The 18,255-nt window shown below is 42.2% G+C and overlaps 1 protein-coding gene across 1 annotated transcript in view; it reads right to left on the bottom strand.

The window, feature by feature from the left end:
- The window catches only part of SPG11 (SPG11 vesicle trafficking associated, spatacsin), a 623,940-nt gene that overhangs the window by 561,397 nt on the left and 44,288 nt on the right, over window positions 1-18,255 (bottom strand). The window contains exon 3 of the mRNA XM_085644681.1: window positions 16,693-16,871. Within this exon, the coding sequence (XP_085500807.1) occupies window positions 16,693-16,871 (179 nt within the window). The remainder of the gene's footprint in view (window positions 1-16,692; window positions 16,872-18,255) is intronic.

The raw sequence follows: 18,255 nt of genomic DNA, 5'->3' as shown, positions 1-18,255 counted from the left end.
CATCCCTGCCCTGCATGATGCACCTTGGTCGCGGCTCTGTCCTCCATGACCAGCCCAAGCAGTCCACTATGCACAGTTTCCACTGTCTCCACTTAACATACTTCTCTCTCCACCTGCTTTACAGGCTAAAAGCTCACCTCCTGCCCCAGCTTTATTCTATTTGCACATTGTTTCAACACCGAGGCATCCTGAAATCTTATTTGCAAGGGTGTGTTCCTTATTAAACATGTTTATCATTCTCATTTTACATATTCTGCACCTGTGGGATCATTGAGCCTCACCAAGTTTGACATGTGGAGTTCATCATAGCATGTGCGGGGTTACTGGTGGATGATAGGAATGGAAGATGGAGCCACTGATAACCCCTCGGTTAGACAAGCACAACTCACAAATAAAGACACTCTCAGCATGTGTTGAAAGTGGAGCGCATGGGAGTTAAAAGCTTCTGACAGAAGTGTGTTGGAGTTGAGTAATAGATTAAAGTGGAAGGGTAATAAATCCTGAAGTGAATAAAGGAGGCACATTAAAGCGGTGGTAAAAGATGTGGGGAAGCCGATGAATCCCATAGTATACAGAAAAAAAGAACGTTGAACATTATGACAAAGCAAGTAGAAGTGGTATGGAGCTATGGTACGGCAAAAGGAAGTCAGCCTGCCACATATAAAGTAAGAGAGGTGTGTATTAATAGGTTACTGTAAGCATTTGCATGGTTAATCACTGGGTGCTTGGAAGACAAGGGCTAAGGTAAACAGGGTTTCATGGAAAGCGGCACTAAACTAGTAATGCATCTGTGGCAGCCCATTGGATTAGGCAGAGGATGGGACAAGTGGATTTCTTTCCATGGCAAGGAGGTTTCTGTAGCATTTGGTACATTAGGCAAGTACACATTTTCAACAATTCCACACCCCTGACATCAGGAAGGTATTCTGCTCATCCAACACTTCTATGCCTTCTGGGAGACTGGGCAGTCTGAGGCCAGCACAAGCACCAAGACATGTTCCATAAAGCACCACAAAGGAGATACAGGATGCTGCCGCACACATGGAGAACTTAAACCACTATATCATGGACATATTTGCGTTCTCTATGAGCAGCTCTGGCACATGAACTTCTAGTAACACTCAAGCTCCCGTTATGCAGAAACACATGAAGGTTGCACATTTTAGGTTGGATGAGCAACATATAGATACACATGCGCTCTTCGATGCTACCATGCCTGCAGCAGAATCGCACAATGAAGTAATAATGGGTCCTTGCTTCTATTATAAGGAGAACAACATTCTGGCCTCACACAATACAGAACACTGACCCCCATACACTCCTAATGCTCAGATCACATTGGAAGCAATGGCAAGTTGCATCTTGAGAAAGCATTGTGCCGCTGAAGCACATTCTTGCTTCAAGCAGTGACCTCTTTGCACAGGAACAGTAAGTGGTTGTGCCTCAGTGGTCACTGGGGCTGTAGAGTGGAATCCATTACCTCAATGTGATGATAGTTCCAGCAGTACTAGCAGAACAATAACCACAGTGAAAGTGCACCACAAATACACAGTCTCCAACAACATTTTATAGAGTTTGTTCCTGCCAATGTCTCCAAACAAATGACTTGAGGCCTTACTTAGGGTTTGTGGGTGAGATATGTCATCAAAACGTGACAGATATCCCCTCCACCATATTACGAGTGCCATAGACTAAAATGTGGTTGTAATTTGGCGGACGGGATACCGGTCACGTTTTCAGTGGAGTATCTCATCCGCCAAACTTTAAATAAGGCCTTATTCTCATCTCGGGCAGACACCTTAGGCTTCTAAAGATAGTTAAGAGTCCTTCCAATCAAGGCAGCCACTATAGACTCTTGGTGACCCTCTGCCTCCAAGGGCCTTACCCCGCCTGTGAAAAAACTCCTCTGAACCCTAAACAGGTCACACCATTTTAAAAGCAGAGCAGGCTTGCTGACCTGGAAAAAACGTTTTCTTCAGGCTTTCTGATCCAATCAACACCGGTGTGGTCCCACAAGAGTACGCTTTCATCACCAATGGGGAAAACAGGTCCTTGGCTCCACCAGTTACAAGCACACGAGTTTCTTTGTCAGAAGCCAAGCACAAGTGACAGCCACGTCACAATTTCTCTTCTCAGCTCTCTGACCAAACAATCAGATCATGACACCATCCCATTCTAAAGTACATCATTCATTCTAAGCTGAGCAGCGGAAACAAGGAAACACACAAGGACAACTTACCACACAGAAACTCATGACCAGGGTAGAATCAATATTCAGAGTAGAAAACCTGTCTGTCTTTCAAGATTCTCCCAGTAAAAATGATTGGTGATATAAGTGTATCTGACACCTTCTTGAAAGCAGGGTGATGTTCACCTTATTTTATAGAATCTGGTAAAAAGTTCAAACGTTTTGGACCCAATACCACAGCTCTCCCATTTTCTATCTTACCCCTTTTCAATCATCATGAAAGGGGATAGCCATTTGGCCCTAAGTCAACATGCAATTCTCAAGGAATTTCTGTGCTATAGTGAGACCTTCCAAAGCAAGTTTACATTCAACACAAAGACAGACTGGGGTATGCTCTTTCTTATGCTTGCCAACCTCAAGCCATTGATCGGTTTCAGGTTGGCATTTGGCACATCATATTGTTACCATATTTTGAGCTGTCTTTGCCTCATGAATGTGTTTTCAGCTTTTCTATACCCCAATTTAAATGTATTTGCTTCTCTATTTGAGGATTTCTACTAGCCTTTGTATACTATCTGTGCACTGCTCGGTTCCCCTGCGGTTAAGAGCAGGGAAGACATGCAATGTCCTGTCCTCCTTCCACTGTATTTTTGGAGTAATCAACTTCAAAGCTTCACTCATTTTTTGTGCTGTTAGAGCTGCAACTTCTCTTGGGATACATTTTTCGTCCGCATAAGTGATATTGCCTGCCTATGGTTTGCTCAAAGGCCCACTCAAAAGAAGGCATTTTTGTGGTAAAATGATACAGTTCTCAGAAACAAAACTTGACCTCCAGTTGATGTTATTAAATGCTTAACCCAAAGTCATTTAGCGCCAGAAAATATGCAAGGATATGGGACAAAGATGTAGAACAATCACACTGTTCACAAATTTCTACAAAACTCTAGTACTAATGTCCCCTTAGCCACTCCTCACAGTAGATAAATGCCTGCCTTTACCAACCTTTACAAATGGGGCAGCGAAGAGGGGATTAGAAAACAACACATTATTAAAGCGCAATGACAAATGAAATGGTGAATAAAAACAAAATGTAAATATGGAATGCTGAAGGAAAGCAGTGGAAGTAGAGAACACTATACAATGGAAGCAGCACCAGCAGCTATGAGTGTTGTTACACAATGCAGCAGCAGGAGGCAGCCTGCTCCTGTTATCCACCCTTATATTTCTGGTATTGCCTTCCTCGCCCAAGCGGCTCTAGGCAGCATCTAAAACACTACATTTTCTGTTGATTATCGCTATGGTGCTTGCTAAATATGATGAACTTCATTCAAAAGTCGAAGGGGTGGTCAAGAGAGATGGAAAAGAGGACCCCAAAGAGCAAAGAATGGATATTTTAGAGGGAATGGAGTGTAGTAAGGGAGATGAAGAGTAAGAAGGGAGAAAGAGAAGAGACCAGCACGGACAATGCTTAAGCGGGACTGGTAAGTGAAGAAATGGAGGTAGCAGCACAGAGAACAATAAAAAGATTATAGAATTGGTTGTGGAGGGGTTTGCATGGTTAATGGGAAGGAAGCTCATCAAGAAGGAAGTAAGGGCAAGATTTTAGAGGAGGAGGTGAAGGAGGCCACATGGTAAAGGGATTATGTAGGAGAAAGAGTAGGTGACATCACAGAGAAATGTAAAGGCAGATTACGGAGAAAAGAAGAGGAAGAAAAGCCTAAAATTTAAAAGGATGATGCTAGAAGAGTAATCATGGAACTAGTGTAAACAGTACTAAAGAATGATTAAGTGGATGAAGGAGTAGCAAGAGCAAAGGGTATATTAAAAGGAGATACAATTATGAGAATAAGAAGCACAGAAATTAGTAAATAGAGAGTACAGAGGAAGGAAGAGGGTGATGCAACACAGCACACACTAAATGTAGTTAAAGGGGAGAAGACAGCACAGGGAATTGTACCAATCTCCTTGCAGTCACTTCCATACATGATAGGGACACAGCAATGACAGCATCATGATCTTCAACACAGTCACCCTACTTCTCTGCTCTTTCCCCTCTTGTTGCTTTCAGTCCTACTGGCATGACCAATCAGCACCTCACGTCCTCTGCCTGCTCGTCTTTTTCCAGGTACCTTTGGTACTGTTTTCCAGACACACTTCATTCTCACTCTAAATCGACACTTGTTAAGGTTACTGCAGCAGTGAAAAGGGACACACATTTTATTGACCACTTTGTAGCACTGTACCAAACAAACATTAGTGTAACAGCAATTGTAATATGGGCTTACTCTTACCACCTACTTTTAGCTGCAGTCAAAGCAAGCAAAAAATACTCAAAATGCCATTATCACACACTGGAACAGGCATTGGCAAAGCAATGTGTTTTAGCCATGTTGTACACCAGTGACTGCCGTTCAGCATGCCTCAAAGTTAGTGGAGTGGGGTAGATTGTAACATGAGTAAGCTTTATTTGATATCCAGGATCTTAAAAGCAACATACAATACTTAACAAAGCAACAATAGTTATTCTTAAAATAATACATGACTACATGGTTAAAACGTTAGATATAATTCGAATTACTAGTCGCGTTAACCACAATTGTTTGAGGGCAGAGAGTAATCAACCTAAATGGACAGTACCGGGTCTCTCTCTTTTATACATGTTATCTAGTCTAACCTTACAAGTACAAAATAAGAAAAAAACAAGAATTATGACGTGCGTCTTATAACCTTTTAAAAGGATAACAATCACTGTGCAAGTGCAGATTGAAATAATAAGACCCATGTGCAAATAAGCAGAACATAATCTCCAAACCGCTAGCATATGGTAGAAGTTTAAAAAAGACACCCTATTCAGAGTGCGATTGTAATTAAGATGGAGCTCATCAAAGGCAACCACTGATGGCCTATTGTTTGATATATAAGGTCTTTAGAGTAAACAAGAAACATCAATTGAACAATTTACGCTTCATTATTCCTATCCAAGTGTGGAATGAGGAGTGGAATGGGGTAGATTGGGGTGGAGGGAAATGGGTTAGATTGGCGTAGAGTGGAGTAGGGGTAGAGTAGGGTAGAATGGAGAAGGGTGGATTGGGGCTAGATTGGAGTGGGGGAAGTGGGATAGATTGGAGTGGGGGAGCTGGGTAGATTAGTATGGTAGAGTAGAGCGGATTGAATTGAGGTAGATTGGGGTGAGTGGAGTGGGGTAGATTGGAGTGGAGTAGTTTGGGTTGGATTGGAGTGGGTTAGATTAGAGTGGGGTAGATTGGATTAGGGTACATTGGAGTAGAGTAGACTGGTGGAGTGGGATATATTGAGGCAGACTGGAGTGAGGTAGATTGGAGAAGAGTGGACTAGGGTGAATTGGGGTAGATTAGAGTTGAGTGGTTTAGACTGGAGTGGAGTCAGGTAGATTGGAGTGGGGCAGACTGGATGGATTATAGCAGGGTAGAATGGAATGGAGTGGGGTAGATTGAGGTAGTTTGGAGTGAGTTAGATTGGGATAGATTAGAGGGGACCTGCTGATGTTTCAGACTTCCACAACATTGCAGCTGTGGTTCATCATCTCCACTCTGTTGATTATATCTCGGATTTATCAATTAGCATTGCACTTTTTCCTTGTGATTCTGTTTCTATACCCTGTTGGCGTTGCCTTGTACCATGTTAGATGTATAGCTACTATCACCATTGCATAAGAAGAATACCACTACAATTATCCATAGAAAGGCTTAGATGTAGTTTCAATGTTTTAACAGAAGCAGACAGCCATCATCCCAAATGGCCATAAACCATCTCACTTAGAATCTCCGAACCATAACATTACCAGGTGTTACATACCAAATGTTCTACATCTAATTTAGCCCACATGCCAAACATTCCAACTAATACATCAGAGATGGGGTGTCTCATTTACTTTACACTTGCCTACTAAGGCTCCTCCAAGTAGGACATTGCTTCCTTCATTTACTTCAGGATATGGACAGTCGTCAAGATGGCTCTGCCACTCAGTCTGCCTCCTCAGTTAAATGTTCTGCTGCTTCTTTGCTTCTATCATCCTTTACTCTATCAGAGACTTGAACTCTTGTTTGGTCAGACTTCTGATGGACAACCTATTTAATCAAGGGTACCCAAGCATTCCTTAAAGGCTCGTGTGTGGTGGGCAGCACATCAAAATATGTATACAAAAAACCCGCCAGCCTCTTTATTTATAAAGAATCAATCTACAATGATTACTAACCCACTGTTATTTCACAAAATAGTTTTATTCTTTAGCTTATATTCTTCATGAAAAATGCACAGCAATAACCCAAACACACTTCATTTATATATTAATAAATTTCATCCATTTTTTTCCAGTTTACATAGATAATTTCATCAAGCTCAAAAACAGATGAATAAAACAGATCCACAAACCCCATCCAATCTCACATTCATACCAAGCATTAAATCATGCATACTCTAAATAAAACTCCCAACCCGCCGGATGTCCTCATAAAAACACGAGGAGACCCCTCTCCGGTCTTGTATCAGTATGTCTTGACCAAGGAGCTCAACACACAGTCAACGCACGTTTTAGTAGCCTCGATGACTTAAAATCACCTTCTTCAGGACCCTTCTTCAGTATCTCTTTTCCGTGTTCTAAATGTATGGGGTTTGTGAAAGGGTCATGCTCTAACTTTTTAAATCTGGCATGTCTCATCATTCGCTGGTTGACTCCAAGCATAATTTTTATGTGCATAACTGTTACATCTACGGGTTTAACCAACCACCCATGACGAGTATAGCGTTTTTAAAAGGCGCTAAGTCCCAAGTTGCATTAAATACATATGTTGTTCCTGCAAGCGGCCTAGGAAAGGATATATGTGCACATAAGTGGATACCAAAATTTGCTGTGGAAGGTTTTTCAGTCGGTATTCTGTAATTTATAAGGTCACCATTACCCTGAATCCATGAAAGAATTATGCATATTAAGAATTATGCTTGGAGTCAACTAGCGAATTATGAGAAATGACAGATATAAAAAGTTAGAGCGTGACCCTTTGGCATCCCCATGCGTTTATATGAAAAGGGATACTGAAGAAGGGGTCCTGAAGAAGGTGGTTTTAAGTTATGGAGACCACTGAAATGTGCGTTAACCGTGTGTTGCGCCCTTTGGTCAAGACATTTTGATAGAACACCGGAGAGGGATCCACTCTTTGTGTTTTTATTAGGACATCTGGGGGGTAGGGAGTATTATGTGGAGTATGCATGATTGAATGCCTGGTATGAATGTGAGATTGGTTGGGGTTTGTGGGTCGGTTTTATTCATCTATTTTTGAGCTTGATTAAATTGTTATTATGAAAAATTGTATTTTTATATAACTTGGAAAAAAAAGAATCACATTTAATATATATGAATGATGTGTTTTTAGGTTATTGTTATGCATATTTTTTATGAACAATATAAACTAAAGAAATGTGTTTAAATTATTTTGCAAAAGAACAGTGGGTTAGTAATCATTGTAGGTTACTTCTTCATAAATAAAGAGGCTGGTGTTTTTTTTGTACACAGACTTCTGATGGAGTTTATAAAACGTATTCCTGAGGTGGTCTGTTAAGGTGGACCTTTTGCATCTGTGTACTAAATGTCCCACCCACCATCAGTGCATTAATGTAATGATTCACAATGCTATCTTTCTCCCAAGGCTAATGAAAGCTGAAGACTTCTGTTCATAATTGTGCAAAATGCTTGTTTGTGTTCTTCAATTCTTACTACCATCTAGTTTTTACTCTGGAATTCTAATCACTGGACTTTCCCAATTACTCCACGCATGGTCTCCTCTGCATCACTCTCTCTTCTTTAACTTTCATCCCCACTTCTCCTTGTGCCAATTGTTTGGTATCATGATATAGCTATCTACTCTTACTGGCAGTCTATTTGTTGCCCCACTCTTGGACATGTTCGCTGTGACAGAAACTTAGATGCCTCAAATGAATACGGGTTCTCCCCTAAAATGATCTCTTCACCCTTGCCCTCCCATCAAACACATCAACCATCTGGCAGTCACTGGAAGCATTAGTAGCCTATAGCAGCCTTGCTGCGCTCTCCACTCTTTGTCCTCTTATAGCTCTACCCACCTTTAAATTCCAATTCTCCATCTTCTCTGGCTCTGCCTCCCTGGGTTTTCTCATTTCATATGAACCCACTGGTCCCCAACTCACAGTTATCAGTGAGACTTCAACTTCATTATCTTCCTCTTTATATCATCAATCTGCCTGTTTTCCTTTTAAACTTCGACCTACATCTGACCTTCTCTCTCTATTGTCTTCTTTTTTCTTCTTCTCAAGGATTCTTTAGCTTCACTTTTCTTACTTCTTTTCATTCTCACTCCTTGGAAGACACCCACTTGGTCCCCACTTTCCTTGATTCCTCCAACAGACCACTCTTCTCCAAGCTACTTTCTTGCTTGTTTTATCAATTCTTCACTATCGTACTCTGCAACTTCCTCCCTACAGAAACATTTAGTTAAATTAGTCGTCCCAAACTCTCCTCTACCTTTCTCCCATGTCTAGCCTCTCCCTCTATCTTTCCAGTCAGTATTATTCCATTACTCTGCCAACTCCTTTCTTCTGTTGCTGACATTTCTCATTGACGTTGAATCCTTTCATTCCTTCCTCTCCCTTTAGTTACTCGCCACAAACCAGGCTCACTTCTGTCATTAACACACAGCATTTCCATTCTCAATAAGTGGAAAAGGCCTGGAGAAATCTGCTTCCATAGGGGAGTTATTTACTGATTTCTTCACGTATACTCCACTCCTCTCACAAGAGTCAAACAACTTATCTTTTTGTCCCAGATCTTATCTATTTTGCAACCTCATCAGCTGTTTCCCCATCATCAATCTGGTCTCTCCCACTCCTCCTTCCCTTCCCTGACTCTAGTCTCTTTTTTTCTATTCTTTCAAAATTGACTCTTCTTCTTCTTCTTGCCCTCCTTCCTTTCTTTCCTTATGTCTTTCTTCCAGACATAATGCTCTGATATCTTGTTCCCTGCCTTTTAACTGTAGTATCAATTCTTTGCCAATTTCACTTTACCGTTTGTTTGCTGCTTCCAATATCTCATGTATGGTCTCCTAACTCAACAGCTCTTTTTCAGAGGTGTGTTTACCTCAGCAGGTATTAGGAGGAGGAGCCTGGGTAACAGAAGAAGTTATTACCTCAACTCGTACATGTCCGTTCCTCTTGGGTCTGATACCCACAGCTCAGGAGATCGAGGAGGTCATGTTAAGCCTGCACCCTACTTGCTGATCTACTTGCAGGACGGGACGTCGGGAGTCCGTCAAGTACTAGACATCCTGGATGAGTTTGCCGCTCTATCTGGCCACCGGGTAAATGGGAAAAAAACATTTGTGTTCCCGCTGCACCACACCATGCCTAGGCCACCGAGCCTCCCGGCTACCCTGACTTGGGCACCTGTATCTGTTAAATATCTGGGGATACAGATCTACCACACGCAGGCAGACCTGTTCGATGGAAACCTTGGAGGAACCCCGAGGGCTTTGCGGCCGCAGGTGGCCTTCTGGCGCACCTTTAGGTTGCCACTCATGGTCCGGCTGGCGTTATCGAAAATGATTGTTCTCCCCCACCTCTTGTATTATTTCGTTAATCTTCCAGTATTAATATCGAAATCGTGGTTTAGGATGTTGGATGGGCTTCTTAGAGACCTCATATGGGATGGCGGCCGTAATAGAGTGTCACTGCGGACCGTGCGCCTCCCGCTTACGAACGGGGGTTTGGGGGCTCCGGATTTCGAGGCGTACTATTTAGCGGCCCAACTAAAATGGTTGGCAAGATGGTTAGATACGCTCTCCCTTCCCACCGGGGCATTGCACGTAAGGTTACTTCCTAGGCTTCTTAACCGTCGCCAGAAGATATTAAATATAGGAACGCAGCTTTCGGTGGCGGTGAAGTGCTGGGATAGGTGTGTGGCCCACTCCCGGGAGAGACAGCATTACGCCCCGGGTCTTCCGATTGTGGGCATTCCTCAGGCAGGGCTGGGTCTCCCCCTTACGCAGTGCCACTTGCAGGGTTGGGAGGAGGCGGGAGTACGTACGGTGGGCGACTGCTACAGAGATAAGGAGTGGCTCCCGTTGGCTGATTTTCTTACATATCATGAACTTCCACCGGGCCAATTCTTAAACTACCATAAGCTCCGAGGGGCAGTGTCGGAACTTTGAGGTGCTGCTACTGGTGAGCAAATAACACACACCGCCCTGGAAGCGGTGGGGACTCTGGGTTCCGCGGGACACCCGATACGCTGGCTTTATCTCGCCATAAAAGAACTGGCACCTAGGACGTTGCGGGGTCTACGGGAGAGATGGGAAGGATTGTTGTCGCAACCATTGACAGATAAGGAATGGCAGAGAGCCCTAGCGAGCCTGAAAAAGGTCTCTAGGAATACGGCGTTTAAGGCCCTTCAGTTCAACGTCCTTCATAGAACCTACCTTACAACGCATCGGTTGAACGTAGTTTACAATAGGGATGATCAGGCCTGCGCTGGGTGTTTATTGGGGAACGTGGACTTTGACCATATGATTTGGTCCTGTCCGATGCACTCTAACTATTGGAAAAGATTGTATATCTGGTTAATAAAGTGTTGAATCGCACTTTGCCGTGCAATCCGGAGGTCTGTCTTTTGGGCCTCTTTCCGAGACCTAAGTCCCGTAAGTTGGGGCACAGGTTCGTGGATCTGGCCCTCCTCCTGGCCAAGAGGAGGATTGCGATCCACTGGAAGGCCAAGACTCCACCTCTGGTTCCCTCATGGGAAGCAGATGTTACTTGCTGGGTCCGTGCGGAGGAGGGGGTGCTAATTTCTGAGCATAAGATTACTAAGCGGCGTAAGCCGTACGCGGGGCCATGGGGGGATATCGCCTGGCCATGGGAAGCGCGACATGGATTGGACCAGGACCCCCAGGGAAGCGGGATGGAGTCTGCAGAGTAGGTGCTCGCATGGAGGATGCCCTGAATGCCCTACGCTACTAGCTCTGAACGGTGGACAGGACTGATCCCCTCCCCGGGCCCCCCCCCCCCCCACCACCACTATATTGTCGACAACTAACTCCTTTCATGCAGTTGAACCACATAGACTCCTGGCAGTTATTGGTTTCCTTTTTAGTCGTTTTGTTAAGTTTACTTTCATGTTAGCGTGCAGTAGGATTCCTTTGGTTTAGAGTATGGCGATAAATGATTATATATATTGGTGATTGAAACAGACGAAGGTAGCACGAACATTGAAAGATATTCTTTGAATCATTTGATATGGCGACACCCCGTCCCTTGGGTGCAACCAATTCCTATGCACTGTGGTATGTCTATTTGTACATGTATATAGTGGCAACTTCTTACAGACTGAAATATATCTGTGTAACTGGTGTTCGCTGACATGCTTTTCAACAAAAATGTAATAAATACATTTTCACAACAAAAAACATGCTCCCTCCTTTGGGGATAACCGAACAAAGGTCCCTGAGCACTCCACCCACTAAGCCAGTTTCTCCTCTAGCCTACAATTTATAAATCTACAATGATCAGCTGGGGGAGTAACACTATATTCAAAAGAAATTGCTACGCAGTTGACCATACCAGGATTACATTTATTGGTCAACGGCTCAAAGGAGCTATTCTTTCAAATATATAAATGAGATAAATAGATACACATTCATATATCACTTTGATCATTCTTGAATTCCAACACCAATGATAGTTCTCTTGTTACAGAAAGAGTCATTAGACTCCATAGTAATTCACAATTCTTCCAATTCATGGTCTTATTTCCAATTAATTAAACTTTCAATTAAAAAAAGGCTATTTATAAAATCCATTATCCACAATCAGACTGCAACGTGTTTTGCGGTTACATCACAGCTTAACTGGAAGTTAGACTAAAAATTGGAAGAATTGTAAATTATGAACTATGCAGTCTAGTGACTCTTTTTCAGTAACAAAAGAACTACCATTGGTGTGTGATTTTAAGAAGAATCAAGCTGATATAAATAGACGCATTCATATCTTTTCTATATATATGGAGGACATTTTTATTTGAACCTTTGATCAATAAACATTAGTATGGTATTGTTAAGAGTGTAGCGATTTCCATTGAATATATTGTTTCTCCCCCACGACCGATCATTGTACAGCCTACAACCTACAACTTCCACAGTACCACTCCCTGCATCTGCCAAACTGACACTGTGCAGCACCCAGAAGTCTATCTTTAGCATCTCCAGCTCTAGGCCACTGCATTTATTAAGATTCTACCTGCTCACAGCTTCTGAAGCCCGCAGAAACCATGGTTTCTAATGCTGCTGAGAGATGCCCATTCTGCCTACCAGTCAGGAGCTCAGCAGTTTCTGGTTATCCTGGTCTCGCAGTTCTCTCCAGCAACAGCTGGGTCCCCAGGGTCTGCCATTTCCAGCTACATTTGGAAATAGAAGCCTGACAACAGTGACTTGGGGAAGCCCTGATGGATGAGGAAAGGGCCCTTTAGGGTGAAATAAGGAGGCACGTGGACCATAGGTTCATCCATATCATTGACCTACGTCCTAAGTTCCATCTGGGATAAATCAAACACAAGGAGGCAAAGAAGTAGATTCCGTTTGCTCCTTAGTGAAGCAAGGTTCTTAAGGAGAATCTGGACCAGTAACGGTTATTCTCTTTGCAAGCATAGGACAGCATTCAACAAGTACCTCAGACCCAATACCCCGTGATCCCTGGTCTGGACAAACCAGACAAAGGCATGGATGAAAGAGGAGAGGCTTTCCAGAAATTACCTTATTTCCTTAATTACATAAAATACCCATTATACAAAGATGAATGAAATCAAAGATACTGTCCTAGGGGTATCTTACACCTGCTAGTAATGCTTTTACACAATGCAAATTATTTAGCACATTATACCCCTGGATAGGTGCTGGCCTTCTTAAGGTGCAGAAGAAAGAGTTGGATTAATCGAGGCCCAATATAGAAGCTACTAAAAGAGATGGGCCTTAGGTTTCTTATGTAAGCTACTGTAGGCCTCAGCTGCTCTTATTGAGGATGGAAACCTGTGCCAAAGATTGTACATTAAATCTGAATCCTCCCCTCGTTCCAAGTTTGTGGGAAGGTATAATCAAGTGGTCAAGGACCTCACTGCAATAAAGGTTGGCAGAGTGCAGAGTAGGGAAGGTTTACTTGAAAATACATTTAAAGAGCATGGAAACAAGTTTGAAGTGAATCACTGCCTTGAACAGGCAACCAGTGAAGTCTTCCTGTGAATCTCTAAGCTACGTTCATGTTTCATGAGACCCACAGACTGAACAAGGTGTACAATGAAACTGCACCACAGATACCCAGTTTCTAACAATGTTGAGCAACGTTTCTAGCTAAATTTTATAAATGCTGGTGTTGGGGGGAAAAAAGACATGGGCACCCTAGCACATAGTGCAATATATTAGTTACTGCAGTAGTTGAAGGTTGCTTAAAAAACGAATGCATGTTTTTCTGGCCCGTTGAGGTTGCAGTTTAGTCATCTACCAAAACAATATCAGAATAGTGCCACTTTTTGGGGCTGATACGGAGGCGAGGTGCATTGTCAGATCAGCAGCAGTAGCCAATTCTGGACTGCGTTTGTCAAAAAAAGGGATTTCCCAAAATACAGTGGGAGCGTTACATCCTGAAGTGCAATGAAGCATTCCATGCCAAAAAACATAAATGCTGTATTGGAGTCATTTGCCTGCATGACTTGTTGACCATCTTGTTTTTAACAACTTCTAAGTATATCAAGGTGGGGGGGGGGGGGGTAGTTGTAACAAAAAATGCTGGATTGGTCAGAACTTCTATTTCAACAAACACTTGTGTGGCATCTTCACAGACCTCACACACTATTTCAACGGTATGCAGAATGCCATGTAATGGAGAAAGCGCTTTAAATAAGGTGTTAGAGTGGTGGTCTCTAAAAGTGACAACCTTTTGCAGAAGTGTACCCTTTAAGAGTGATCACAGATGAAGGGCAGAACCATGAGAATGAATCAGTTGGAGACACCACCACCATTTTCAATCTCTTCAGAAGGATGTCATGAGACATGGGGCCACATGCAGCTGAAACGTTGAGCATGACCAAGTGATCTCCCATATCTTTTTCTGCTATTTCTACGGCCTCATCCTAGAACTCCAATAAGGTTGCGTCTGTATTATAGCCTAGCATGAAACCTGACTCAACAGGGAAAATGCATCAGTGGTTGTCGAAGAACTTGCTTAGGTAAGCCACAATCTTTTCCAATATTTTTGCAAGGACATGTAGGTTCATAGACAAAATGGACAAATTCAGCAAGATGGCTACAATAGAGATGTATACATAAGTCCAAGACTCTTTGGCACTTAGGACCACACCAAAGCTGCTCCAATTCAGGAAAGAGTTGAAGACGCACCTTTTTGAGGAAAACTATGTTACAATGTAAGAATAGTAAACCTCTGCACCCTAAACTCAGAAGCCTCTGCCATAAATATAGAGACAATCCTTGTCTCTGATCCAGCACAGCGCTTTCCTGTCTTTTCGCTAGGTTCACACTATACAAGTACCTTATACAGAAATACATACATTCAAGTCATAGTGACTTAACAATGAGGCCATATTTGATGATTCTAAGGGCAATTTAACAGCCCCCGACAAGAGACAGCCTAAGCGCTACCTAACCAGTGTCTGGACGTAGAACTGGTCTTGACCTAATCAACATGTTTTTCCACAACTCATTCTGTCTTGGTCTCCCTGCTAATTGTGGTAATGGCTCCAAGTTCCTTAAACGATGCTACATTTTCAACTATCCCTGATTTGTCCAATTCCCCATCATTAGATACCGTATCTTCCAAGTCTCAAAAGATTTTATTTTAAGTAGTTTTCCCACCATTTTCAAATCCATGCATGGCCGTAGCCTTGGTCCATTTATTCTTTTGTTCACCCCATGCATTCTTCTCTTAGTCCCTCGCCTTTGCTTATACTCACTTGTTCATCACTCTATATCGCAGCTCTCGCCTTGCTTCTTTGATGTTTTAGCCTTATCCTCAAAAGCGGTCCTACCCCTAGATATTCATCTTTCTACCACAGTCTCATTTTTGTGACAAAAATTAAAACATACCTTTTTACCTCTTTCATGATATCCCAACCCAATTAGCATATCCATGAATTTCTTCCCATGATAATCCCTAACCCCACATAATCTACTTCATGCAGTATTTGTGAAACCAACAAAGGCCATTGCCTTCCACTGTCACACTCGCCCTTCTGCTGTAGATAACAATTATTATTTTGGCAAACCCTGTGAGGGTGCACTTTAACAGCTAAATTAATCTCTAAATCTAGCTTGGACAATGTATTTAAGAGCAGGGTGGATATGTGCACGCTGGACTGGCTGCATTGCAAACTGATTATTTTTTTTACTGATTTGTTTGCAATCACAAAGCTTTCTTTCAGAATATTCAAAGTTTTCTTTTTTATTTCTCTACTGCCTATTTGTTCATAAATTTCCTCTTGCTATTAACTGATTATTGGTGAAGCTAGGTTTTCAGAGTGCGTTTTACACTTAATTTTTAAAAACCCACTAGTTGTCCATACATTTGGCCAGTTATTAATTGCACTATCCATCCTTTTTACTTCACGCTGCAGAGTCATAATCAATACTTTACATTTCCAAATAGAACAATTACTGTTAATTAAAATTCATAAAGATGTGTTGCATACCTCTTCTTTTTTATTAATTACCCACTTAATAACACAAAGTATGAAGTGTTAAGTGAATTTTAAATGTTATCTTTTTTACAACTGTTACATTAATTCTTGTGCATATCATGCTTAGTAATTAGGCAAGCTTCATTATGTTGAATAAATCTATTGCCACGTGGATTAATAATAAATGACTAACTTATTTCTCCACTTGGAATCAATCACTATCAGCACCACTTCAATACTTATAGTCAGTATCCAGAGATAACTGAGTGATTGAAATCAACTAAATAAAGATTTCTGGATCATTAAATATAAGAAATATAAAAGTGAATTTGGCAATTATAAATACATACTGCCATAAATAAATAAATGTAAGCTTAAAGTGAATAGGGGGAGGGGCTAAAAGAAAGGTTACTTACTAGGGATCGAGGGACATGCCAGAAAGAAGAGGTTAGAAGGCTACTGAGGTGCTGGGATGAGAGTAAATGAAAAGAGGAAAGTGGGCAGGAGGTAGATCAGACATTCTTTGGGGTTGTGACGGAGGAGGTACAGCAGAACAAAGGGGAGAATATGCACAAGGCAAACATGCATGGATATGTTTCATAGGCACACATTGGTTATTAAATCCAAATATGCTAACAATATTATAACCATATCAAAACAAGAGCCACGAGTCCTAGCCGGTTATTAGAAAGTGCCTGTCATGCAACCACTGACAAGGTAGGATCTACACACCCCATACAGGTAGAAAAAACAGATGGTAATAACTCACTGGTGACATCTGCTGCTAGCAACTGCTTTAAAGTATCCGGTTTACAGCCACAGATTTGGGAGATGGCACATTTCTTGAGGTCCAGCTCGTATACCAGCACTTCCCAGTCTTCTCCAAGGGTCAACAGCTTGGGACTGGCAATCGCACTCGCACTTTCCATTGATTTTTCCCAAATGAATCTATAAGGGAAAGAAATACGAACGCTGATTTTCCGGTCAGTGACATACAGGATCAGGGCCTGCATCAGATGTCCACTGAAGAGACATCAAAGATGTGGCGGGTTGTACAGCAGGCCTCTGCTACATGTCCATAAAAAGGGGGGATTATGGCAAAGAGTGTCCTGTGTTAAGGAAGACCGAGTAAAGGGCACATTCCATCTCTAGCTCAACATCCACACACAGCCACAATTCTAATCCTTGACATAAGACATGCTGCTCACGAATAAGGCATGCACCAGTTCCTTCACTCTGCTCAAAGTACTCTGCAAGCATACCCAGCACTAAAGAAAACAGAGCCACCCCAGTACAGATCACGGTGCAGAGGAATACAATGAGAGTCAATCCAGTTGGATGAGAACAACAAGGACCTTTACAGAGACCTCCTTTGCTTCAGTAGGAGCAGCACAACATGGACCTTTGCAAAGATTACCCTTGCTTCTATTGGATGTGAAAACATAGAGCATCTATCACATCAGCGACAACAGAGGAGTTCCAGGCTGATAGAATGTGCAAATTTAATAGAAAAAATTAACATAAGGCAAGGACATTCGAAATAAGATCAAAACAATGACTAAATACATATAAAAGGCCATTTATACAGAGGACACCTGAACGTAAATTGTTAGTTGGCACTATAAATAACAGGCGTTAGTAAATCTGAAAACAATGGTGCTCATTTTATGGACCCCCGGAACAATCAAGTTTTTTTCAGCCTTGCTGGGATGTAACACTGAGAATAAACGGTTATTCAGAGATGTCTACAGAGAGTCTGTATCTTACCAGCTAAGAAATTAAAAAGAACCAACTACCTGCCAATATGGTAACCGAGAATGATGAACGGGTCATAATGTGCTGGGAAAAGTAGTGATAACATCAAACTCAATTAGAAGCATTCATGCAGGTCAGTAGAATTTCCACTGTATGACTCAGAAGCAGACTATTGTGTAGTTCCTAGGAATCCCTAGGACCTGCGCGTTTTGGATGACCTAAACTGAGGGCTTGGTGTCCCAACCGCTTCTGGACAACCCCACAGGATACGTCAGTCGTTAGACCAGCTAGCTCTACATTGCCACTACCACCCCCCTGTATCTTACAGTGAAGTAGGTAGTCTCTGGCAACCACTAAACATAACAACCCCGATTCCTTAAGGATCGTGGAAAACAGTACAGTACTTTTCGCCCAGTCACTCTTGCTTACTTACTCTCAGAAAATACACTGGATGGTGATTAGGACGTTTCAATAAGTATTTATTGGTCCAGTGTCACTCTTGTGAAAAACACATGTGCTGCGACAATCAAGAGACAGAAGCATACGAAAGAGATTGCTAGTACCAATATAGTAAATA

The sequence above is a fragment of the Triturus cristatus genome, chromosome 3_1 (assembly GCF_964204655.1).
Source record: "Triturus cristatus chromosome 3_1, aTriCri1.1, whole genome shotgun sequence".
Classification (NCBI taxonomy): domain Eukaryota; kingdom Metazoa; phylum Chordata; class Amphibia; order Caudata; family Salamandridae; genus Triturus; species Triturus cristatus.
This window is presented reverse-complemented; position numbering and strand designations above follow the sequence as displayed.